The sequence below is a fragment of the Nesoenas mayeri genome, assembly GCF_963082525.1.
Source record: "Nesoenas mayeri genome assembly, chromosome: 3".
Lineage (NCBI taxonomy): Eukaryota > Metazoa > Chordata > Aves > Columbiformes > Columbidae > Nesoenas > Nesoenas mayeri.
In genome coordinates this window covers 48,740,042-48,767,008 of record NC_137544.1, presented here as the reverse complement: position 1 = coordinate 48,767,008, position 26,967 = coordinate 48,740,042, and the positions used below count along the sequence as shown (strand labels likewise).

The following is a 26,967-nucleotide window of genomic DNA, read 5'->3' as shown; positions in this document are numbered from 1 at the left end:
ACTATAGACTTAAGTCGTTAAGAGATAATGGTGGGAAGGTAAACAATACGATTGAAGCTGTAAGACAGCCAAGATAGGGAGACAAAAGACTGAGTTCATCCTAATGACTCAGAGATAGGGTACAAAAGTCACATCCAAATTTAGCACACAACTGCTGATCTAAGAAGAACCCAGAAGACATGAGGATTTGATAGCTGGAATCTGACATTGCTCATTTCATTGGGAGAGCTTTCAGCAAGACCACTTTGACACATTCATCTGTGTGGTCTGGTTGTTTGACAGGATGTGTGTCTCAATGCTCATGAGTATGAGTATTGACAGAGTTTATAAAAGTGTGCGTTGGGGAATGTTCAACTGGTTTTTGGTGTGGACTTTTGCGTTGGTTTCTTTTAAGTAAACATCAACTCCTCATCCTTCAGGGGCTTACAATGAGCTTTGCTACAACAAATGGGACAGGTTAAGAGGAAAAAATGATACTGTAGCAACCAAGGGAACAGTCCACAACATTCATCCACATATAACCCAGGCATCAAGGAAATAACACATATTAGCCTTAGTACAGACCATTTTATGTCTGACTCAACATTTCCCACTATTTGGGGGAAGATTTGGCTGCAAGAGGAATTCCTGCTTTCCTAAATAGTATGTAACAGTTTATTGTGAAAAAAAACACTGATACAGCAAATTAAATGCCAAGCCACTCCAAATTGAATATTCTTTTATAGCTCAAATTTAATTAATTCTCTCCCTGGGTGTTCCTGGTTTATGAACCTCACAATTTAAAGACCAATTCAGACACCAATTCCATACACCAATTCAATCATGTTGCATTTTAATACATTCTTAGACAGTAACTTACATGCAGTTCCTTCCATTTAAGCTAGACAATGCTACATCACATCACTTGTTTGTTCACTCTTTTTTTAGGATCACCTAATCAACCAAATGAAATTGGCAAGAAAGTAAGACTTGTTAGAAAACCAGTGAAAACAAAAACAAAGTAAAGCTTGTTAAAAAACAAAGGGAAACTAATTAGGACAGAAATTTGATCTAATAAATTATTCTGCATGAATAATGATCAGCTTGTCAAAATTCATAGTGTTTGTTCATGAAGCTCACAGCTGGAAACAGTAGGGATATTTCAGGTCAAGAATTAGGTTTTTTGGCAAAAACTACACAAAGAAGTTTGCTCAGCTCCTGCCAACACCATGCTTAGCTTGAGGCAATGCTTCTACTTACAGGAGCTCTGAAGTGACTCAATTTTGAAAAATCCTTACTAACATATTCAATAATGAAAACAAAGGATTCTGGTAGTTCTGCAACCAGCTTACCCTTAATAATACAGACTTCATATGAGAAATTACAGGAGCTTGAAAATAAAAATAAAACAGTAATGCTTGAGTATTTCTCTTCCTCTAGTAAACACAACTAAGGACAGCCTCTTAAAAGACAGAGGTCAAGTTCACTAAAGTTTCTCATATTCAAGATGGCTACTGTCAAACAGGGTCATTTGTGCTCTTAAAAAGCCTGCAAGAAAGAAGACATGAGAGTATTTTTCCCCTACCCCTCAACCCCACTCAAAGAATAACTTCACATAGTCCCACCAAGGCAAACAGATGATGCCACACATTTCAATATTGGTGACCATAAATAAAAGTTTTCCTTACAATAAGAACTAAATATCCTTCTAGGTGCAGGCTGGTAGGAGCTTCATGAAGAACACAACCTTTTCATAGCTTTAACATAACCAGATACAATAAAGGTATTGTTAAAAAAAAAGGAAAACCTTTTTATTCTTAAAAAAAAAAAACCTCACAGCATTTTTGCATGGCAGAGATACAGCTAGGAACTGTTTTAAAAACTAAACCTCTATAGAAGACACTTCAGTAAACAATTAAAGAAATGTGATTTTAAGTATGCTTTCTGCATTTCTACATTTTAAGAAAGTAGAATAAAACTTGCACTTTTTCTTTTAAGTTCTTATTCTTTTACAAGGTTTTTATGGTTTGTTTGTTTGTTTTTTTTTAAGGAGGGTTCTTCTTCCCCCCCTCATTTAAATTTTATTCTAGAAAGCACTAAAACAAAACAGAAGTATTTTTTCCCCATAATAAAGAGGTCCCCTCCTCTGATGCAAGGCCTTTTCTAAACAGCTGAATATCATGAGCTTTTGTATACCTAAAGGCAGCTTTAAGTACTTACCATTAATCAAGCAATCATGAATTCTGATTAAGCATCTTTTGAATAAAGATTTAAATAAACAGTGTTTAGATAGAATCACTTAGAGAATTATCTGGATATGCTAAACTAAACATGCCATTCAGAGTAAGTTTAATGTTAATTGCTTAAAACTTCTTAAAGCTTTCAACAAAAGGTTCATCCATCACAAAAGTTCCTTAGAAAAACAAAGTTTCATTGGACAAGAGGAAAAAGCTCTCAGAGGTATGAATAAACTGTCTAAAGGAAACAAGAATAAGTCGATTATCATACAGAGAGCAGTTACCAGCAACATCCAGAAAGAATCCATATTAAGTCTCCTTGTTTGGCAATATTAACAATTCACCTGGAAAAGGGAGAAGGGCTAAAATGACAAAACTCCTCTTAGAAAAGAACTCAGGTGACTGCAGGTGATGGTGGATTTTTGTTTTGTCTGGTTGTGGGGTTTGGGTGTTTCATGTTTTTTTGTTTCGGATTTGGTTTTAGTTTTTGTTTGGTTGGTTTGGGGTTTTTTGTTTGTTTGTTTATTTTGGGCTGGGGAGGGGGAAGTTTAACGGGGATTTTTTTGGGGGTGGTGTTTGTTTTTAGAGAGATTATATATATATGGATCAAATAAGACAGAGAAGGGGTTTTTTTATTTCTCGTAAAAACAAAAATGGGATGGAACTCCTAAAGTTATCAGAAAGCACATTTAGAATGTAAGGAAGTATGAATTATGTTAAAAAATAAATTCAACTGTGCATCCTGTACGACTGAGCATTCTGAAGGCCACAGGTATTAGCTGACTTTACAAGAAGCAACTGATATAGGGTGGGCTTCTCTGACTTCCCAGGTCTAAAACCCACTGACTTTTTGAAGGGAAGAAGGTATATAACAGGAAGGACTACTTTTTAAGCATTAGTTACTATTATTGGATACAGAACACTGGCTTAGATCAGTTTGAAGCGTGACCTATGATTTTTATGTAATTCTATTTGCTCATGCATGATACACAATTGTGCAATACATAGTGTTATAGCCTTAATGACAATGAATAACTTAACATAATGATTTGAAGTTAACCGTTATAGTCTTAATGATGATAAATAATTTATTAACATAATAATTTGAAGCTAACCATTAAAGCCATACACCTGGATTTAAAAGAGGTAACAGATGAAAATAAAGACTTCACATGCACCAAGTCCAGACAACACCACATTGGAAGGAGTGACTGATATGCTGAAGGACACAGCTACTATGTGCAGGAACCTCAACATGCTGAGAAGTGTGCCAGCAGGAAGAAGAAGGAATTCAAAGAAAGCAAAGTCCAGTACCTGGGATGAAAAAACAACAGAAGCCAGTCTAGGCTGCAGGTCAATTGCTTAGAAAGCAAATTTGCAGAAAGGGACATGAGAGACATGGACACAAGCTGAATCTGAGTCTGCAGTGTGCTCTTCAGCAACAAAAGCTGACTGCTTTTGTGTTCCAGGTTGCATTAGCAGGAGCGTTGCCAGCAGGCTGAGGGACACGGGCATTCCACTTACATAAGGCTGTATCTGGAGTTGCACTGAGTTTTCTGCTACCCAGAGCAAGAGACAGACATGGACAGAGAGCATTGAGTGCAGGACAAGGCCACCAAGATGATTGAGGGCTGGGGCACGTAATATAGGAGGAAAGACTTGGAAAATTTGGTTTGTTCAGCCTTAAGAAAAGGCTTGGGAGGCAGAAGCAGCACAGATCTTGCTGTCTACAACTACTTAAAAGAAAGAGGAAATAGAAACACACTGTTCAAAGGTGCACAGCTACAGCACTATAGGTTGACAATAGAACATGGGATTTTTCACTACAAGGGCAAACATTGGAACATGTTACGCAGAGCAACAGCAGACTATCTGAACTTGACTGGATGGGGCTCTGAGTAATCTGATCCGACTGAACTTGCTCTGAACAGGGGGTTGAACAAGATGGTTGCCAGAGATTCTATCCAGCCTTAATTATTTTATGATTCTAGGAATACAGGCACCACAACTAGAAGAGTTTCACAAGCAGGGCTATTTCCTCTAAAATCTACTGCCAGGACACTTGAAAGGTCATAGATCTTCCTTGCATGTCTGTGCAAGCACATCATTATAAATTGAGGTTCTGGAATGCTTTTATGCAATGAGATTCTCTTGTCCACAGCTACCAAATACAAACAAGAGAACAACTGAAATGTCAAAAAAACATGGTTGTTGTTGTTAAGTAAAACTTTCCTTAGTTCACCATAAAGGTTTGTTCCTTAAGCTGGTAACTGTAAATAAAACATCAATTTTAATCATCAAATTAATGAGACAATTACAGAGTTGATTTACATATTTATGTCAGCAGCTCCTGATTCTCTTTGGAAGATTTATTATATCACTGAAGATGCTACTTTAAAAAATACAATAAGTTAAACTCCATTGCTCAAAAAGCTTTACGATCAGGTTTAATACCAAGATTGTTTGTTTTCTCAACCATAGTCATGCCACTGAGCTCACTGACAATTTAACCACTCAGTGACAATTCAAATTTCAAAAAAAGTAAATCACATATTAGGAATGTATGCAACCATTCATGCCTAAAATAAAAGCTATGACTGCCTCTTATGATGCCAAGGTTCTCAGTTTGCATTCAGAAGTTGAAGTCCAGATGAGAACAAATTTTAACTCAAGCATTTTAACAGCTAAAGACTTGGAAGCCCAAGACCGTGTGAACAGAAGTTCTAAGGAATCTGACTTCTGTCTTGCACAGTAATCCAAAACAGTCACAGAACTAGCACTGATTTGTTAATATCATTAACAGCTAGGTATAATAGTTATTTTTATATTTAGTAGAATTCCTTATCCCTGAAGTTATGCAGAAAAAAATATAAGACGTTAACAGTCAGGACAAAACATCTAGTTATACCACTGGAAATTTAAGAAAAGCATGATGAAGACAAGCCAAAATAAGCTTCTTTTGCATACTCAAACTTCTTTGTAAAACTCAGAAGTTGAACTATCTGGCTTTAGATCTAACTTTCAAGTGTTCAAGAAATATATAAAGCACTACTAATTAACTCCAAATTAGCAATAAAGACATTAGGAAATACAAAATCAAGTAAATTTCTATTAGCAGAAGTCCAAGAAAGCAAAACACTGAAGTACTTACAAACTCAAGGACAACACTAGGAAAAAAGTAACACTTCCATTTGCTGTTTCTGATAAGCTGTGCACAGTGCAACACCCCTGACTACTGAAAAATGCCAAGAATAAGCCATGTTCTGGTTTGCGCATGACAACTGCATGTGCATAGTACCCATCCAGGAGACCCATAAGTCTGAAATCACATACCTCTGCATTTTATATCAGCCTATTCAAATAAGTCTAGAATAATTTTATTTTATTACTCTAATCAATGTTGCTATCAAAATTCAGATCTGTAATGACAAACACATATAATATTGACCTCTTTCCCTTAATAAATGCATTTCCACTGTGTACAGGTTTTATGACCAAAACATTGGAGCTGTGCCATGACAGAAACAAACCTGAAAACAGCAGGCTGTGTTTGATTCTGCTTTTATTCTTTGCTAAAACTGAGTATGTGTGTGCATTCAGAAACTGAAGTTCACCTGTGCAAAAGGAAATGTTTTCTGTTCATGTGTTAAGAACACATTATTTGCAGCAACTACCTTTTATCTCCACTGTTCCCAGCCTGTAGATGTCTGAAGGTTGAGGGGTGCTAAGAAGCAATCATTCCCAATAGCTTTTGAGAGTTATGCAGAACCCTTAGCAACCTTTCCTCCCAGAGTGGAGGGAGTACAAATGCTTGTTATTTTCCTCTCCAGAGACAGGTTATATGCATACACACCACCCCCCCTCCCTTTCTTGGTGTGCTAAGAACAGCTGTAAAACCGATCCACTCAGCTGAGGGTCTGACTATGGCTAGGTCTAAGAAAAGCAATCTCAAAAGCATAGCTAGAGCTACCTCCAACATGACGGCATACATGTAACTAGAATGTATGGAAGGCTGCAGAGGATATCACTTCAGTCTTTAGGGGCACAGAAGTATTTGATTTCTTGATACACAAATTTAACCAGATTAAGTCCAAAGATTCAATGTTTTTCCCTATTATTTAAAAAAAAGCACTCTGAATAGAAATTCACAAAAGTATTAATATGAAATTCTGTGACAACTCTAAATATAAGTCAAGTATGACTTACTGAGATCACTTTGTCCTTACAGAATATTAATAATAGTGTAGTTATATGGTAGGTCTGCTATTTCTTGATATTTTGACAGAAATTAAAATAAATGGAAGGAGATTAAATAAAGCCTACTTTAAACTGAAAAAAATTCAAGCAGATATTCCACAATGAAAAGACTATCTACTGGAAAGAAGTCTGGTTCTCATTGACAAGCAGAATTATGCTTCATGGAACAATTGCTTCCAATCAGAGTATTTCATTTCTGCTAACCAGGATATTGTTATCCCTTTGCTAGAATCCCTGTGGAATTTTGATCAAAGATATAATGTAGTAAATGTTGTGACATATAGTGTAAAAGAATCAGGAGTATATCCTGTAATTTGTAAAGACCAGCTGCAGAATAGGAATTTGACATAGGCAAATCTAGATTTTTGTAGCCTTAAAAAAAAAAAAAAATGCATAAACTACCCATAGCAACAATCTACAGAGACAGAAAGTACCCATCAGGTCAGAAAGATCCAGAAACCATTTAAATTACCCCTTAGTTACCTCACAAATATAAGATCTTGAAAAGAAGCTAACTGGCACTATTCTGATACAGTAATTTTTTTGGTAGATTCGAGCTTTGGGGCCCGCAATGTTTCCAGATGTATGTGTGAGGGAGAAAGTCTGTTCCTACACAAAGTAAAATACTCCAGTGAGGTCAAAGCAGTAAGGGTGGCCTAAGGCTACTGACTAGCAGCTGTAAATAACTCCTAACACTCTCTTTCAGGCTGTCCTCCAAAGGCTAAGTAGTGATGACCAAGGGGCCTGACTTTCAAATACCCTAGAGACATAAATCACAAGTCCACCCAGTTATCAAGAACAAAAAGGAATCTGAGGGCTAACCTGCCTATGTTATGTAGAATAAAGGAGAATCAGGAAAATTACATGTGTAATGCAGTGCTACAGGGTAGACTGTCTAGAGCTAAAGCACACCTGCCCTCCTCTATGTCCAATTTAGAAAACTAACCCAAAATGAGTAAGAGTTATTTCAAACCCAAAATTTGGTCATTCAAAACAGCAATATATACTCTGTCTTATCTACAAATGTCCTACCTCTGTACTGCCAGAAACATTGACACAAATTTCAGCTTAAACTGCACTTGATAAGCTATACTAAAAACTCTTAAGGGGAAAGATATCTATCACCACATACTACATATGCTGCAAGGTTCAACTGCAATAGTTACGCATGTAAAAATGAAAGCTCAGCATGTGTTCATTTATAGTTAACCTTTTAAAATAATTCACTAGTTCTGACAGTTCTATAAACTTACAAAACTAATTTCTTTAAGAGCTAAGATCTCCTGCTCAGTGAGCAATTACCTAAAGATTAGTGTCCAGTAATTAATTTATTCCCTTCAATGAGCAGAAATAATGGGGATTTAGTTTCTGTGACTTTAAGCAGTTCATGCTCGGTTACTACCACATGCTCAAAGTCATCACAATGAATCAGAGCAGGAAAATACATTAATTGGATTAAGTGTCACTTTTGCCTTGCCCTCTTTCCAATTGAAAATGGAGAATGTTTTACCTCATTTCATATGAAGAACATAAAAGTAATAAGAATAACAGTAAAACTAAGTAAGATAATGAGTAATTCCATTTTCCTGCATTTCTTCTCTGGTTTCAGAGATCGGAAAAACAAACAGTTGCAAAACACTCAGCTAAAGAAACTGTAGAAACCAGTGCTTCATAACAGCAACATACATCAGTAAAGTATTGGCAGCTGACACATACAGCAAGTCTTGCTGCTGAAGATCTGAAAAACAAAAAATCTTGAGATGACCTGTCTAGATAACATTCTGACATAAGGGGAAAAAATGAACAATTTCAGAATGAAAAAAGCTAAAATACTCTTAAAAATAATTTTAAATAGGTAAGCACTGTCCCTCTACAGACAAATGTTAAGAAAGAAGTGGCCCTTTATTTGCATGCAGAACCTTGAGTGCCACTGGCTGCTTACACCTGTTTAAGCCAAAACCAGGCAGCATGCTATTCCAGCAATCTATTTTCATAGCAACTGGCCTATTTTCAGAGAAACTGAAAGCATTACACAACAACAACAACAACAAAAAGTAGTATGCTCAAGTTAAATGATAAAAAAAACCAAAACAGAAGTATTTTAACACATAACATATATATTCAAGCATACAAAAAAAGTGAGTCCCAGTGTAAACACAGTCAGGACTTTTTACATCAAGAGATCAGCATACATGATGTCTAGGCTTTCAGATTCAGCTTTTCAATTATTGTTCTATCTAATCTATCATACCAACATAACCCAAAAGTATCTACAAATTCTATGTTACAGCTGAATGCTTTCAAGTTATATTTTATACAATGTTTCCTTAAGTGTTTTCCTTAGAATAAGAAAAACTACCAGAATGCTCCCATCTGTATTTGCTTATACCCAGTTAAATCCTAGTCAGGTAATTTACTTATCAGACAGTTGCCTTCTAAAAAGACTCTGAACTTTGTTTACAAGTATTTGGTTATCTTCATGAGATATAATTAACACATGACCAAAAGTCTCAAATAGCATATTAGTCCAGCCAACACTTTAAATTTTTTTTTTTAAAAAGTTGAATGGCACATACTAACTGGCATCTCCCAGATACTTTGGCAAAGTCTTCTGCCCTGCCATGACAACTTTCAGAGGAGAAATGCACTGTTTCAGAGAGGAAGCAATTTTCAGTTTCCACCTCCTAACAAATGTGGAGCTCAGCATGAATTCCCTCTCCCAGAGACAGGACATGACTGACTGGCACTGTCTGTCCTCTATGTATGCCAGTGGCTCTGTAATCCTGCCAAGATCAAAATTGGAAACAGAAAGGTTTACAGAGGGCAAGAAAAAAGTCACACTGAGCAGCTATACCTTGCCTCTGAGAACACACCTTAGAAGTCTATCAACGTTGACTGGTAAACTACTTCATATTTCTTCATGTATTCACATTGATTCTTCTTCTGTGTAGATTAGCTTCGCACATCAAACCACTGGCCACAATCATTCCTGGAAAGGCTGCCTATAACCACCTCATATTTGCAACTGGCTGAAAATAACACAGCACCTGAAATTATAGTCCAAGTGTTGGGAGCTACATAAATGAATTTAAGCATTCCAACAAAAACATGAATTTACCTTTACTTCTGAGGAACAAAATCATACAAAAGCACTGGCCACAGGAACTCAGCCTGTTTTCCATATGCACATGAAAAATTCTAAAGCAATTAGAGGTTGAAGCTCATACATCAAAGAAGGCAGTTCTGCAAATACAGCTAAACTAGTAACTACATACATCAGAGCAAACATTCTATAGGGAATTGTTTTCTGTACTGATCTTATCAGACTCTGATAAACCTTCAAAAAGGCAGGTACCTTTAATAATAAAACCCCTAAAGATCCAACCAAATGGGTATGTAAATATGATCTCTAACTAGCAGGCACTAATGTGCATGTTGGAGTGTGCATACTGTTAAAGAGTGAAGACAGTACAGATGTAGCAGGTACTCACAAGGGTATGATAGAATTTTTTTTTTGTGCTCATCAACAAAAATGAAGTGCTTGGGGTCAAAACAGGACACCTGGAGTTGGAATCAGCTTCCATGTTAAAGCACCCAAGTGTAGATGTATGAGTGAGGAGTCAAAGCTCCCACTAGAGTCAGCAGAGATCTAGTCAGCTCAGCCAGGGTAGACTGCAGTTTCAGCCCACCCTAAACTTGAAGTCTGCATCTGGCCAGCTGAGTTACTCTCCAGACTCCACTGAATGTGCTGACTACATCTCATTCTACTATAATCTACACCTTGCCAGTTCTCTCCTGGTATAACATCACTTCTGCATATTTCACATCACTGGCTGAAAATGCCCATGTCACGCAGCATTCCAGTGCAGCAAAACAGACAAGCAGTGCAAGACAAAAGAAAAAACACCAATAAAAGCAAAATGTACATTACTGATCCAGTGTGACCGGCACCAGTGTCATTTAGGAAGGCTGCATTGCAACTCAGTATATATCATGCCATTCAGAACACAACAAACACTCCGAACATCACACTTGCTTCAACAGTCCCATAGTGACCCAGATAAAAATAGGAAAAAAAGGTAAGGAGAGGAACAACTATATATAGTTTACCTATTTATGATTTTAGCACATGCCAGAAATAACTACTGAGGGCAAAAATGTAACTAAAATAATTTCAAACATACTCCTTACATTGGAGGCAACCATATGAACAGACTAGCTCTAAAATCCTTTGGTACTGCTATCACAAACTATTTGTTATATCCTTGTCTTACTAAACTGAAACTCATTACTTATGGATTTTCCAAGGACCTGTGCCTTGTCTAAGCCAAACCAATTGCACATAGAAAAAGACTTTGGAATTAGGAAATCATAAAAAACAGAGAGAGCAAAGAAAGTAGCTGCTATAACAAATGACAGTGTTAACAGCAAAGCACGGCTCTAATCAGAAGCAGTACAAGTCAATTTGGAAGATAAGATCTTATATAATCAAGAAAATAAATCTGTGCGGATGTAGCATTTTCACTAGAGAGTAGCTACACAAAACACATCATACCTTTAAAATAAAAGCAGATTAGTTTTACCTTTGATCTCCTCTTCAGCAGCCCTGACAACTAGGGGAGGCTCCTTCTTCCTCCCTCTGCATTTACACTGGTCCCAAACTCCCCTCATTTCAACTATCTTTGGGTAAACACTTCTAAGCCATTCTCTAACCACCTCTGAGATTCCCATCAAATGTCAATGCCCTCCCTCAGCCACAAACCTTTAATCCCACTCCTCAGTGTCTGTGTTATCCAAAGCTACACTCAACACTTCACTAAAAGGTTGGCCGCTATAGGCACTTATTCGAGAAAATGAAGAATTTTACTAATTATGCAGTTTCACACTTAGTTGTAAGATTACCTCAAAATTAATTGATCACACTCCCAAGCTCTGAGTTGTACACAGAGACGAGGTATTTCTGGTGGTAATGGCATAAATGAGATAAAACCATAAACCCTTACGATTCTTCTATCCAGAAATTTAAAGTTAAGTTAGATCTTACAAACTGATGAAAAACCTTGCATTACTAAGCAAGTGAAGGCCTATATCTTGTTAGGAAAAAGGCAAGGTATATTCAAGATACTAGATGGCTAGAGGCCAACATCTCCTTCTCCTCTAGTTCAAGAGTCTGTGGGCTTTGGTCATACACATAAAATTAACAGCATGTTACTTATCTATTAAGCAGGATGCAGAGCAGAAGTCAAAGACACATCTTAGGTCCAGAACAGGAAATATTATCAGTACTGATTCTTTATTATACTAACATGTATTTTGTCAGAATCATTACTGGTTTATAACACAGGGAAAAGTGCTAAAAACTGTGTGGACAGAATCTAGTGCTTAATGTCTTATAAGAAAAAGCAGCATGATTTACTTAATTTCTGAGAAGAATCAATACATCTGAGAAGAACCAGCTACAATCACACCAGCCAGAGATTCATAAACAAGTCACCTCATCTACATTTCTGTTAGTAGTCATTTTTAACAGGTAATTAAGAGCAGTGGTCTTAAAGTCCATTGAGACTCCTCTATTTCAGATTTTAGTTTTTTAGACAAAAGAAAAGCAGCCACCAGGTTTTAAGCCATTATGACCAAGCTGTATAATCTCAGTCACAGAAATTGGTCTCTTCCAGAAAAACAGAAATAAGTATATTGAAGAAGATTACAGAACAGTTTGTGCAGTGGTCTGCAGAACTCTGCAAAAGCTCAAGAAAAGCAGAGCTCTTTTTTAAAAACAATGTCTTGATAAATACAATGAAAGCCTTTCCATTTTAAGAACAGTCATTGTAATACCAACATCTTCACAGTAGACACTGACCAGCAATCTCTCAAGCTGAGTTGCTATCCCAAAGAACTACCACTCAGTTTCCACAGAATCCACACTGCTTATAAATAAAAAGCTGTGAGAAGTGCTAAGATTTAGCACCTTCAAAAGGTAATATAAAACTCGCAGCAAATTTTCATCTTTAAGTTAACTTTGTATCCTTTTCATTCTGATCCTTAACTTGAAACCTACAGGAACACTCTCACATTAAGAATCTACATACTTTTTGTTTGAAACTTCAGAACAACTACACAGGTCCAGTTGTAGGCAGTCTTAAAGATATGTCACATTTTTTCACCTGGCTTTTAAATTTACTCTTTATAGCACCACACTTATCTGTCCTGATCAGGAAAACATGCACCTAGAAGACTGGTAGGTGTGATATCTCAAACAGAAAAGAAAGATCAGTTGCTCAGAGGAAGCCAGGACCATATCCCAAAGAACAAGCAGCAGAGTACTTTGTATAGTACCTGCCTCTCCCTACCTGTATTTTCCCAATAAAATTATCTTTAATAAATACAATTAGGCTATTTACAAAACATTTAAAAATATTTTGACCAACTGTTGAAATAATAGATGCTCAGCTAAGAAAAATTAATACAGTATGTTGTTGTTTTGTCATGGACCTTGATGTAGAGACTGAACATGTGTCATATAACATCCCTTAATAGTAAATGCACATGCACAAGAGATTAATACTGTCTAAAAAGAAATACACTAAACATTGTTAATTGCAGGATTAACACTATTCAAAATTATAAGCTTACAAAAGCATTTTGTCACATTTCTTGACAATATTTATATAAGTAAATCAGGTTTACAGCTCTGAGGTAGCATGAATTGCATGCAACATAGGATTTTCTTTGCCTAATATTAGAAAAAGCAATAAATATCCAGAATACCAGAGTTGGGTCATGCTGACTCAACTTCTGACAGTGCATGCAAAGACAAATGTTGTCCATCCTGGTTTTGTGCAGTTCCAGTCCAGCCTTACCACTAAGCTACCCAGTTCTGTCCCTGTCCCCCTACACATACTTGCAAGGGTCAGTGATTTCACTGCATGAAACTAAATATTCATTAAACTGCCACACTATGAACAAAAGACTTTGATATGTACAGAGGTATAAAAATCTGTTAATGCTCCATGCTTCAATTTGTAAGAAATGGGGTTACTCTGATAGGATTAGAAAACACACCTCAAGCTTGCACTTTTTGTTTAAGCTTCCAGAAAACTGCCTAGTGTTGATTTAATTTTCTAGATGACTGTGTGCACCCAGCAGTGTCAGACATTATGACTTGAGAGTTCTAATTTCTTTCAAGTTTGGAATGCAATGTTGGGTTTTGAAGAGCCTAAGCTACATAAATATTTCAAAGGTAGGAAATGACTTGAAGGTATAAAAGAAAGGGCAATTTCAAATTTGACTTTATGTGCCAAAGAGGCTTTCTTTAAAGTTCATACCCCTTCAGTTTTGTCACACACATGACAACTTAAACAATGAACTCAAGGCACCACAGGCAGTACTTCTGCAAATTAATTGAAGGAGAACCCAAAAGTCATCATTAAATTGTAAACTCAAGATTTGAAAAAATATTATCTAACACTACACTAACCTTTCAAGAAGGCTGTTATTCTGAACCATGACACATACCACAGACACGTCCAAAATATGCACCACAGTTCAGGTTCTTGATTTCAATCTCACTTGCTCAGAGGTTAGTAGCATCTTCAGGTTAAGTACCACTACCACACGTTCTTTCCTCTCAAAAAAAAAAAAAAAGCAGCATTATATAGCAGCTGATAATAACCATTTCAAACTACTCAAACTGTTATAATATGGACTAAACACAAAGTAAACTGTCAAATTAGTAGGCTTTCAGTCTCACCCATGTAACCCATTGAGATTATTCCAATTCCAGCATGTTCTCCAGCATGTTTAATTATAATACAGGATCAGGTTACTGTTCAAGTAAACCCTGGCCATGGGGCCAAAGAACACTCAGTACTTCTGATGCTTTTGGTAGGAGATACAGGCCTCCTTGTGCAAACCGAATTGGTTTCAGTTTTACACCTGTGTCCTTGTTGTTCAGCTGCTCATTCTGTACACTGCTTAGCTGCCATCCAGACTCTAGTCTGGAGCAAACTAAACAGCTCCTTAAGAGGCATCTGGATAATACATGTCTGTATCCAATAAGTGAAGAAGACACAGTCACTGTAGTCAGTCCAAGGACAACTGGGTGCTCTGGAGTGCAAATACCACTGACAGCACAGACAAAATCCTCCAAAGATATGGGCCATCTCAGCATCCACTAAGGATCACTTTAATAAATTCTAACATTATATTTTCTTCTTGAATTATTTGTCTCTTAAGCATTCGATACAACATACTAGGAACCCAAACTAGGACTTCTCCAATTAGAAAAATCCCTTTTTGGTGTTATACTTAAGACTTTTTTTTGTTTGCAAAAACGAGCAGCTTTCTTACCTTGCACGCAAGAACACTGTTCCTGGTCATCATGTAATGAACTTGCAACTGTTAAAGCTGTAGTTTTGTTTCAAAAATAAAGGACTGTTCATTCCTTCCAGACTGCAGAAGCAGAAAGCTTAAAGATCACAGTTCATTTAGGACATTCTGCCACAGTGTTTTATCCTTGCTCAGAGTTACAGCATTGATAAAATAGAGTGCAATCCTTACCACCCATTTTATAAGTCATCTGCGATAGGACGATAGAGATTAAGCAATTTAAATTAACAGCTCGTATGTTTAAAATTACTTATTATTCCTCATACATCTATGTTCTTAAAAATGCAAAATAAAGAACTATGAGGTACTTTAAACATACACATCAAGTACAGCTTTACTGAACAAAGCACACAGCAGCAGACAGATAGCCAAAGTATTCACTATTTCTCCTTATTACAGCGAAAAGGCAACAAGAAAGTTGCTTTACAATTTGCAATCAAAGTACAACCACACCACCTAAAGGAGATTGTTCCATGGGCTTATAGACATGCTGCTGATAATGAGTTTGGGCTCAGTATGCCAGTAATCCCTTCCTGTGTCCGGGAACTACCACTGATGATTTTTAAATTGGTCCCATCCTTGCTAGAGGGCTGCTACTCTAACTTAGCTATTAGAACAAGTCATTCCTAGCCAGTTCCCATGAAAATTAATGGCTGGATATAAACCAGAGCTGGTAGTATTGTAATAAATTAGATTTCAGGAAGTAAAACAGAATGCAAGATCACAAGGGAATGTTTCCTCATAGAATTATCCTTTCTGTACATATTTGCTGAAGGTTAAACTGCAGTAGACTAAGGCTGCGTTAACTGTGTGTTCACAAAACAAAAGATTTTTAAAAATATGGAATATATATGAAAGAACCTATATTACCTCTTCTGACAAAATGAATATTCTAAAACAAAGCATAAAACAAATCAATACTACCTTAACTTGGATGTAAGTAATCAGTACATCTGCTTCATTGCAGTACACAGAGCAGAAGCAATTTTGAACTGGGCAATTACTTGCTAAGCATTACAGGTCATTGCTCACTGAAAATCCTTATTTTCCTTAGCAAGACACAGCAATCTAAGTTAAAATTTTATTAACAGTCCTCATTTCAAAGCATGATATTTGCAGGATTCTATTAAAAGTTGCTATTCATAATTCAGATCAACAAAGCTTTGTCTTCCCTGTAATTATGTTACATTATGTAAAATTTTGGAAAAAAAGTCTTAAAAATCCAGAATAAGACTTATAGGTATTTCTGAAAACTGAATATTTTTGAAACACACTTTTGTTTTTAAAGTAAAAGGCTAGAAAATAGAGTTTGAATTACAAAATTTTCTTAACATTTAGCAAACTAAAGATGATTTAATGTGACTGATCAAATACTTAGACCAATTCCCAAATATTTTATGAGCATTAATAAATTAAGCCATAAATCTAGAAATGAGTAATTGAAAAACAGAACAGGATAGTTTTCAAGAGCATAACAACTCTACAGCTAAACCTGAACTGCCACTCAGTTCCTCAGTTAAGATTATCTGCATATGGCTCTTCAAATAGTGAATCATATCATTATAAAATCTAGAAAACATTAAATACTAAACTTCATATGACTGTTGAACCCTCACATTATGAAAGGGGATATCCTAGAATACAGCTCCAATAGCACGGCCAGACAGCAGTTTGCACAGCAATAGCCAAAAACATGGGAGGAGGTCAGCACACTGCACAGTACAGGAGATGGCAAGAAAGAGATTGACTTTATCTTCGCCAAGATCCTGAAGCTTCAAGAGTCTGAACCCCCAATTATGCTGAGGGAGGAGCAGATAGTCTACTTATTACTGTGAATCCAGTAAAGGGCTGCAAAGACCAAGGAATTGGAGCATCTAACATAGGATGAGAGACTAAGAAAGGTGGGGTTGGTTAGCCTAAGAAGAACGTGCTGGTCGGGGGAATCTTTTAAGCATGCATAAATACCTGAGGAGAAGTAGTTAAAAGAAAAAATAGAGAGCCAAATTCTTCTCACTTGTTTTCTGACAAGAGGCAATGGGCACAAATTGAAGTACAGAGAATTTAATTTAAATTAATTTAAATGTAAAAAAAACTATTTACTGGAATGGTGGTCAAACACCAGCATCGGTCCCCAGAAAGGCTGTGGAGTCTCCATCCTTGGACGTGGTCTAAACCCAACTGGGCAAAGTCCTCAACAGTCTGCTTTAGCAGACATTGCTCCAAGCAGAGAGTCTAAAACCTTAACTATTTTTCTGCATGCAAAATTAGTAACTGAATAAAAGGAAGACAGACGAATAATATTTAAACTTCAAGTTGGCCTTTAACAACACTCCTTTAAGAGGCTAAAGAAACCAAATCATGAGAAAAAAAAAAAAAAGACTGAATATTATCAGGAAACTTCAAGTGTCTGGAGGCAAAGAAGAACAAGTTAAAAGAAGAAATTATCATTATGGATAGGCAAACAGCACTAAGCACTGCTACATCTTCCTAAGACTGAGAAGAGGGTCTATTAATAAACACACACATTTTGCTAGCTGCCTCTTTAGACAGGAATTCAGTCCAACTCAAAAATCAGGAAGGGATTTGAGGAACCTCAAAGAATGGTAGCCAAAATGGATAAATAAGTTGACATTGAACAGACTATAGGGACCAATTAAACAAAGTTGAAGAGTAGAGAGCAATGCACACTGGAAAACTTCGAAGTCAACTAAGCTCCACTGAATGCAGGTACTAATAAAAAGCAGCTAGAAAAACATTTGGTTACATAAATAATGCAAACTAGATAGCATAATGTCATCATAGTACTTCATGTTATGCCATAAAATGGCAAAGTCTCATTTGGAATGACACATAGCAAATTTCTTCTCCATGTTTCAGAAAGTTATAGAAGCAGAGACAATCAAAGAAATAATATTAACTGAGTGTATGAAAAAAATGTTCCACATGGAACAAAACTGTTAAGACTTGAAATATTTATCCAAGGAAAAGACATAAGGAGGCACACACACAAAAATACACACATACACACCAGTCACAAGCCACTTTGTCTGAAAGCAAAATGGCAGATGACGGACCAGCAAACCATCTAGATAAATTATCTTCAAAATCGTAGTAAAAAATAGTTTCTTCTGTTACTTGAAAAATCAAACAAGTTGGAGCCTTTACCCATTTGCAGAACAGTCTAACTACGCAATACTACTGTTTACTTAGATTAGAAATGAAAGCACTCAAAAAAATTTTACATAAACCCTTCAGAAATTGAGATTTAAGGATGAGACTGGAAAACAGTCAGCCTTAACACTATCTTAAGAACCATCAAACAAGGCATTTCTCTTATGAACAAAAAATAAGCCAAAAGTTTCATTTTAAGACTTTAACTTAATTTTTTTAAAGGTGTTTTAAATTATTTTAACCTCATGTTCAAGAACTCTTTCATTACTTTGATGCATGTAATTAGATTAGCATAGCTACAGGCAGGCACTAAACAACATTTATAATAGCTTTCTAGTGTTGTACCAATGTAACATCTTTATGAGAAAACCTTTATCAATAAGATTACACTAACAGCAAAATTACTGTGAAACATTCAACAGGATTTTGCTTTCATCCAATTTACCTCATCAATAAAGTACAGTAAAAACTTAGGTTTTAGGTGGGTTTGGTTGAAGGAGGGTTTAGAGGATACAGTTTTGTCTGAAAGGCAGCACACAAAACCTTCAAAAACTTGAGGCATGTGCATTTAATGCAGAGTGGTGGTAATAGCCCATCATCTTTAGTATTTTATAGAGATGTTTCATCCTTTTGAAATCAAAGTATGGCCTCTAAAGAAGTCCACAAAAATAAATTGAAGAATAGCTTTTAGACACATTAGGAAGATTATTCTCTTTAACTAAGCAACTTGTTACAAGTTTATCTGCAGTTGGAATGGGAAGAGATCTAACCAGTCTGAATATCAACAAGAAGAACACAAAAAGACAATTTGACTAGCAGGCACAAGGCTAATCAGTCTGCAAACTAGTTATCAAGAGCACAAGATAAATGCTCCAGGGCTGGAGGCATGTATATGTAAAGTGCATTGGAATAAATTATTCTGTCCTAAAGAGAGACAGCATACTAAAGAAACTACCTTCAACTTTCCAGTCTGACCCTATAATAATTTCAACTACTCCACAGTCTTCATTTACATACATATTTATAACCACAAAGCCAGGTCAAAACAGCACAAAAATATGACTGCAGCTGAATAAAGTGAAACATTACTTTTAAATTGAGTAATTTTTCAGCCAGTCTGATTTCAATGGCCACACAAACGCGGGAAGGAATGCAGACTACAGCAGCACCAATACCCATCAGTCCAAGTTTCTGTGGAACTACATCCTTCATTGCAATGTAACCCTTACCAAACTGTGACACAGTAGCATGCTTTCTTGTACCTCATACGTTACAGTTTTGTGCTCTGATAACTTATGTGTTCCAAACTTGACATTTATTAAAAAAAAAAAAAAAGGGTCAACTGCTCTCTCATAAGCCATGTGACAATTCCAGTTTGCCAAGCCTCCTAGTTTAACAGAAACCACATCCCATAGAATCAGAGATGAAAGTGTGGTTCTGACAGACAGGTACAGAACAAGGTCTTGAAGGATACCAAAACTGTTGATGGTGCTTTTATCTCTGAAGCAAATACCAGTAAAACAGCAAAAGATTCAAGGAAAGAGTAAAGGAAAAACTTCCAACTTCAAACTGTCCCATTAAATTAACAAGCCAGCACAACATGGGACTAGATGGGGCTCAGAGGCCAGATCTCTAACTGAGGTAGCACCAGGGCTGGTTCAGTGATCCACATCCCTCCCTCTGTTGCCAACACCAACAGGGAGAGGAACCAAGTACTTGTCCTGCCAGAACCCAAACTGGCCCTGGGGCCCAATCTTTCCCCTTCAAGGACAATCAAACAACAATTGTACTTGAATGTGAGTGGCCTACTAGGTCTGCTCTATTTCCAAGGACTAAGAGCCTCCCATATTTCATTGCCATTTTGTTTTTCCACACAACTTGTTCCTCAGACACAATGAACTATAAACAATGAATGGAGTAGTTTCCTGAGACTTCAGGCACATCTTTCTAGAAGTTTTAGACTTACATTGGGGGCTTTTCCTCTTCTGTACTTGTGAATCAATTAGATATGAACAAAAAAAGTGGCTACACACGGAAACAATAGAAATGTTTGTAAAGTGCAATAGATCAGCAAAGAAACAAGCTTTTTACTAATATGAATATCAAAATATCGTATGCTAGTCCAAAAATTCATTAAAAATATTAATTATAGTCACACACCCCTTGAAGAAATTTGTGAACTCTCTATAACCCACAGTACAAGTTCTTCCATTAACACTCTTAAATTCTGCAAAAATGTTATAGTTACTCATTTATCCAGTGCTGATGCTGCATTCTGGAGACAGCTTTCCTGTCTTGCCTGGACTTCTGGGTCCTTCCACTCCTTATCTGCACGGCAGAGTCACTTCTTGACTATGTTCTCCTGCCTCCTTCCATTTCATCTTTCATACTGATAAATATCCATCCATCTACTAAAAATAACCAAAAAAAGCATGTACTATGATTACTTAATGCCTTCCTATTTTGCCTGACAAAGGCATCCTCCTTTCATCTATTATGGAGGTAACAAAAGTAGCATGTACTGTAGTCTACTTAATTCCTGTTTTTTTGAAGAAAACACCAGGCAAGAGACAACTACCATCTGGTTCCAAAAAAACACGCACACAAAAATCTCTAGCAACACATATGCTTCTGGCAAAAGCCAAGTAATCTTTAGTTAAAAAGTTGAATTCTGTGGTACTCTGGATCAGTGGCAAGATTCCACAGGCACCTGGGGTGCCAGGGGAGATCAACCAGAATCTTCACACCTCTCAAAAAAAAAAAAAAATTCAGCATTACAGATTTTAAAGGTTTGGTTGGTTTTTATTTTTGTTTTTTGTTTGTTTGTTTTGTTGTTGTTGGGTTTTTTTGTGTTTTTTGTGGGTTTTTTTGTTGTTGTTTTTTGGGTTTTTTTGAAGGATTAGAATATTAGACTTTGTATTCCAAAGCAAGAAAACTTTCATTATAAATCCCAGTTTTCAAATTAATTACATCTGATTCAAACTCCATTTCCACTGCCAGTTTTGAGTCGCAATCAGTTTGAACACAGGGGACTAACTAGATTACATACTATAATCAATATTGTGGGAGTGATCAGGATAGGGTTTTCTCTAACACTAAAATCCAGCTGACTTCATCACATTAGTCACCCTTTTTCTTCCTACAGCATGCCAGCTTATCCATCAGTGTTGAATAAGAGATAAACTAAGTGCAATTTGTCATTTCTGATCATGGCTCCCCTTCATGGCAAGCTCAATATTGTATCAGAATTTGTTTAGTTCAGTTCACCCTTGGTCCTATCTTCAACAAGATAAAAAATAGCAAACAAACAGTTTCTAGGCAAACAAGTTCAACATTAAGGAACAAAGAGTCCTGTCTGACAGCTGCTGCTTAGCCCTTTCAGTGCCCAAACTCATTAAGGTACTTTTGGGTATTAGAAGGAAGAACACCATCTTATCTACTGTTCTGCTGTTTACAGGAGGCACTTTTGTATTTGCAGTCCTCCTCCTTTACATGCACACATGACATCTAGGCAAGGCATCTTATGCAATTTCCCCCAACTTATACCCAATTTGGATTTAAAAAAGCAAAACTAGTGTCTTCTGCATTACTTATACTAGAGCACATCTGACAGAGCAAAACAAAATGTAGCTGCAGCTTTTTTTTTTTTTAATAATAATTTATGCAGAAGGTGCCTGCTGCATCCAGGGCTCTGAACTCTTCCTACTCTTCTAAGGAAAATGCAAAACAACTAGGCTATAAGCAACATTCTTTTTTTTTTATCCCCCATTCTTGTCAGCATTTTGGTGAATTTTCAAAAACATGGGTGGAGCACACCCACAATCTCACCTCAAATACCAGTGGTGCAATTACCCTTCTGGAAGGTAAGATAATCATTTCAATCCTACACTCATTGATTGTTTTAACTACTGCACCATGATCTAGAAGTCACTTTTTTCTTTTTAGGTACAAGACGACTATTTTGAGAGATCTTTACTGGAGAACCAGATCCTCAGAAAAAGCAATCACACCTCTGTATTATGAACAGAGCACCAACCACCTATGTATTTCTGCATTTCCGACTGGCCAGAGGCTTCCAGGTCAGTACAAAAATGTTCACAGCACCTCATTTGAACAACTTAATTTTTCTCCTGTCCAGACTAAGGAGCCCAGACACCTACTTCTGGATGTGCATGTCCTTTCTGTGAAGCAGGCACTGCCACACCTGACATGTACACATACATAGTTCCCCATGTTCCTAGCTCAAGAACACTGAGCAATACACCTTCTACATCACCACAAATAACTCAAAAGCTGAAGAGTAGTACATCAGTGCTCCACCACAGCTTTCTTACTCACTTCAGTGTGAACACTTGCCTTGGTCTTCCACTTCAGACATAAATATTTTCAAAACTCTTTTAAAGGTCTGTAACACCACGATGTACTGATAAAGTTGCCTAGAAAGATTACACCTCTGCAGGGCTACATAACTGGAACATTTTTTTTTAGTAAAAAAAAAAAATAAAAAAAATAAAAAAAATGTCTGCTATTTTAATACGTAAGCTACCTTTTAAATATGCCAAGTTTATTATCATTCACTACAATAAATTATTACGACTAGTAATTCTTTATTATTGTGAGACAGAACCTGCATATTCTCAACTTACAAAGTCAAAGCACAAGGCACTTTTCAAAAAGAAATTACATAACATGTGCTCACTTCTGAATTAATTGACACTTATGCACTAGAATGACTTAGATTAGTAACAGCAGAATGGAGATTTGATTGCAATAGCGCTGTTGTGTCCTTAGAGTCTAGTAAACATCATTAACTTTAGTGGTGAGTTTGGGGATATTGGTTACAGCAAGAAAGCTGCACATCAAATACTGTTTTGAGCAACTGTTAAGCCCATTCTCTACGTATTTTCAGTGCCACTACAACCCACTGTTAATTAATCATTTAGACTAATCATGCTAATGTGGGTGGAAGAGAATAAAACTTTCTGGGATCAAGACATGCATTTTTTCCTGCAATGCACGCCGACCGATGCCGATGAACACTCCAGTGGAAGCAGCCAGAGCACACCTGCTTCCTTCCTTGCAGCTTCTCCCCCACGCCTCAGGAGCTCGCTGCCCCAAGCCCTGTCTCCGGGGCACGGCTGCTCGCAGGGAGCAGAGCGGAGCTCCTCTCCGCCTCGATCAAACGAGTATTTCCGAGTCCTTCAGCCCAGCCTCACGTGCTTGCGGCGGGGCAGGCTCCGGCCCGGCCCTCCGGCTCGCCCCGAGGGCTCTGGCAGCCTACGGACAGAGCGGCAGGACGGGCAGCAGCCGCAGGGCGCCCCATCCCGGCCCAGTCACGGGCCGGTCCCGACAGCCCCGCGGGGCACGGACACCGGCAGCCGGAGCAGCCGCACCGCTGGCAGCGGGAGCTACCGGCCGGGGCACCACCGCCGCCCGGGCTGCGGGCGGGGAAGGCCCAAGGCGGGAAGGGCTGGCAGACACCCCAACCCCTTCCCTCGTCGCCCCTCACCTGTTTTGAACGCCAGCTGCTTATCCTGGCCGCCGCCGAAGAGGTGGAGCATGGAGACGAAGAGGACCCCGCACGAGTTCTGGATGCCGAAAACGGCGCCGTTGCACCACATGGCGGCCAGCATCACCACCCAGCCCCAGCCGCCCTCGGGGGGCTCCGGCGCCTCGCTCCCGGGGCAGCCCGCGCTCTCGGCAGCCTCCGGCGCCGCCCGGGGCTGCTCTCCGCTGTCAGCACCGCCGCCGCTCCCCGGGCACCACTCGCCGCCGTTCTCCCGCCGCGGCTCTACCACCATGGCCGGCGGCGGCGGGCCGGGCAGGGGGGCGGCGGTGGGGTCCCCCGTGCCCTGCGGCGGCAGCTGCTCGCTCACCGGCGCCATCCTCCGCGCGCCGCTCCCGCCTTGCGCCGCCTCGCGACCTCCGGGCCGCCGCGCGCCTCAGCCCCTCGCGGCGGGAGCCGCGGGCATCCTGCAGCGCTCTGTCCGTGTGCGTGCGCGCGCCCGCCCGGCCCACACACGCGCCCCCTTTCTCTCCGCCGCGCGCGCCGAGGGGTTGACCCGCCGCCGCCGCTTTATTTTAAAAGGGGGGCTCCCGTGGGGGCGTTAGCGGCACGAGGGCTTTTCTCTGCGCCGATTGGCTGAGGGGAGGGAGGCGGGGGGGGGGGCGAGGGGAGGGAGGTGCAGCCACACTTCTCTTTCCCTCCCCGCCCCCCCCCCCCGCCCTGTTCTCCAGCGGGGCGGGGCCGTGGCGTGTCAGTGGCGGCGGCGATCAGCGGCCAGCGCTCGTGCCGCGGTCCCTGGCCGTCGCCCGAGGAGGGGGAAGCGGGGGGAGGGGGGAACGGGCGCGAGTGGTGCTCGAGGCTGGAACTGAACAGTTAACGGCCCCCGCTCGCGCGGAGCGGGAGGCGGGCGCCTCAAGTCTTCACACACAGGTACGGCACGCTGCCCTCGCCAGCCTCGGCGGAGAGAGCGGTAAACAAGCCCCTGGCCCCGCTCCCAGACGGAGTTGGTTCCCCGTGAGACGGGGCAGCTACACCCAGCCGTGTCCCTCTGCGGCCGCCCTCCCTGGGCAGCCGTGAACTGAGGGAAAACTCTGAGACTTCCCTCTCCGGCAGTCTGCTGACAACAACCACATAGAGGAAAAAAACACCCCAAAACGCTGAGCGAGAGGCGGCTCCTCCGCGCCACTTCCTCACTCTCCCCGCGCCCGCGTGGACAGCCGTTGCTCTCCACTCACGGCCGTTTTTCGGTCCTGCCCGGCGCTCGCTGTCCCCCGGGGAGGTCGCCAAAGCCCGCTGTCCCTCTCGAGGGCCGGGGGAGGTTCGGACTCGGGGCTGTCAGTCCTGGTAGGGGGACGCCTTGCTCCAGGGCTCTCGCGGTGTCTGCTTTCCTCGGGGAGCTGCTCTCCGGGACAGCTCTCCACCTCCCCATGGCCACCCTTACACTTTGGCAGGTGACCGTGGTGAAATCCTTTCTCCCAGATTTTTTTTTTTTTTTACAAAGAAGGAGAAAATACTGTACTTGCACACTTCATGAAATGCTTACCGCTTCCACAGAGGCATCAACTCTTGACCTTTCCTCCCCACAGCCAGCAAAGTGAGAGAACCGGGAACGCTGAGGTCATGAGTGTTAAATCACAAGCCTTTTGACTGGTGATCCTGCTTCCAGACTCTCAAATGTGTACCTGTTGATGTGTTTGGCAGCTACTTAGGCTTTAAGCAGCTTGGGCCTGATGAGGAAGAGGGGTTTCTTGAAAGAAAATCAGCAGATTAAATCTGGATACTTCATTCTTCCCCATGAGACCTGGAAGGCTCAAAGCATCCTGTTGGATTCATATGCCATCCCCATTTCTTCCATCAGAACTTGGGCTGCTCCTACAATATCTGTTGCACCATCCAACTCCCGTGCCTGCCTGTTAAAGCTTCTTCGTCCTTTTGTGACCCTGAATCACCTTCTCCTGCCTACCTACCAGTGGCTGCATAGGGAAACAAAATTTAGTCTGAAATAAAGCCCAGATTCTTCAGACCATGCCTTGCTCAGCACAAATCACTCGGTCACTCTCCACTTGAAAAGTAGTAGGTAAAGAAAGATATAATCACATAATGAAACCCTGTGTGATAATGCACGTTGCATGGGTGTCAGGTTTAAGAATGCCTGGCTTTTAGAACTAGTTGAACTTTGGATTTTTAATTTTGCATTTTTAGTGTCCTCCAATTTGTCTTAAAATAAGATGGTTTTTAAAAGTTTACAAATAGATTTATGGTAAAAATGCAGTGCATTTTATAGAAGCACTAATCTTGCTGCATACTCCCTTTGTCTGGCTAGCCATGCCTACTAAGTTAAACATAAAACTGTTGCATATACACATAAAACAGCAGCAGAATATGTAAAAAATAAAAGCCCATAACAAAACACATGATGGCTGTATGAAATACATAATCATTGTCAAAGCAAAGAAAGCACTTTTGGCCAAGCATTGAAAAACACATCTGTTCCCCCTAAGGAACAAGTTTTAATGCTTATGAAAAACCCCAAGCCTATCATAATCTTAAATATGCTCAGAATATTTCATAAGCAATTTAATGCGCAAAAGTTAATGCTTCACCTTCTGCACTCCAGCAAGTCTTTGTCCAGAGGCTGTTGTACAAATCTGCTGAGCTTTCTTACAATAAATCAGGCTTCATCCATGACAATATAACAGCTTTGAACAGTTATGACAGAGTGAAACTTTTTTGGAACCTGATTCAATCTTCATAATGTTTGTCAGGAGTGATTAACTTAATTAAACTTTTGGTTGTGTAGGAATAAACAAGGGCAAAATCCAACACTGGATCTTAATATGACTGATCAGAAGGGGCCCAGTGCTGCAAGCTCTTAAAGATATTTCTAACTTTTAGTTAGAGTTCTTGTCTTAACTACCTTCCTGAATCAGGGGCTGTGAACTGTATGATAGATGGTCAAAATAGCTTAAGGGAAGCACTATATTTTTTTTTTCTGGTTTGGACAGCATTCAGTTAAGCACAAGACCAATTCCTTCTCCACATGTGTTTCGATATAATGTTTATGTACTACAGTTTCATTTCCCTCTTTCCCATAGACACTGTCAATGGCTCCCTCGCCCTTTTTAAGATAAAGGATATTGTGTGCAACTTTTACTTCTTGACATTATCTAAAGTAGATTCCAGCTCTTAAGTGTTTCTTTTACTTTGATTAGTATAAAATAACTATTTTCCTTTTCTTCTCACATTGTTGGGAATGCAGACTCACAAAATCTGATTCCCCAGCACATACAATTTTTATAAATTTGATGGCTGAAACTATTCTGCATGTTCCTTCAGTATTCTGTGTTGTATTGTCCTCTTGCTATTTATCTAAACTAAGAAAAAAAAAAAAAGGTTTATCAAGAAGCAAGGACATATAGGGCCTTCTAT

At 39.2% G+C, this 26,967-nt stretch overlaps 1 protein-coding gene across 1 annotated transcript in view; it reads right to left on the bottom strand.

The window, feature by feature from the left end:
* The window catches only part of SLC16A10 (solute carrier family 16 member 10), a gene marked incomplete at both ends in the record, with an annotated part of 66,637 nt that extends 42,720 nt beyond the window's left edge, over positions 1 to 23,917 (bottom strand). The window contains one exon of the mRNA XM_080342180.1: positions 23,542 to 23,917. Coding sequence (XP_080198306.1) covers positions 23,542 to 23,917 — 376 coding nt within the window. The remainder of the gene's footprint in view (positions 1 to 23,541) is intronic.
* Between the last annotated feature and the right edge of the window lie 3,050 nt (positions 23,918 to 26,967).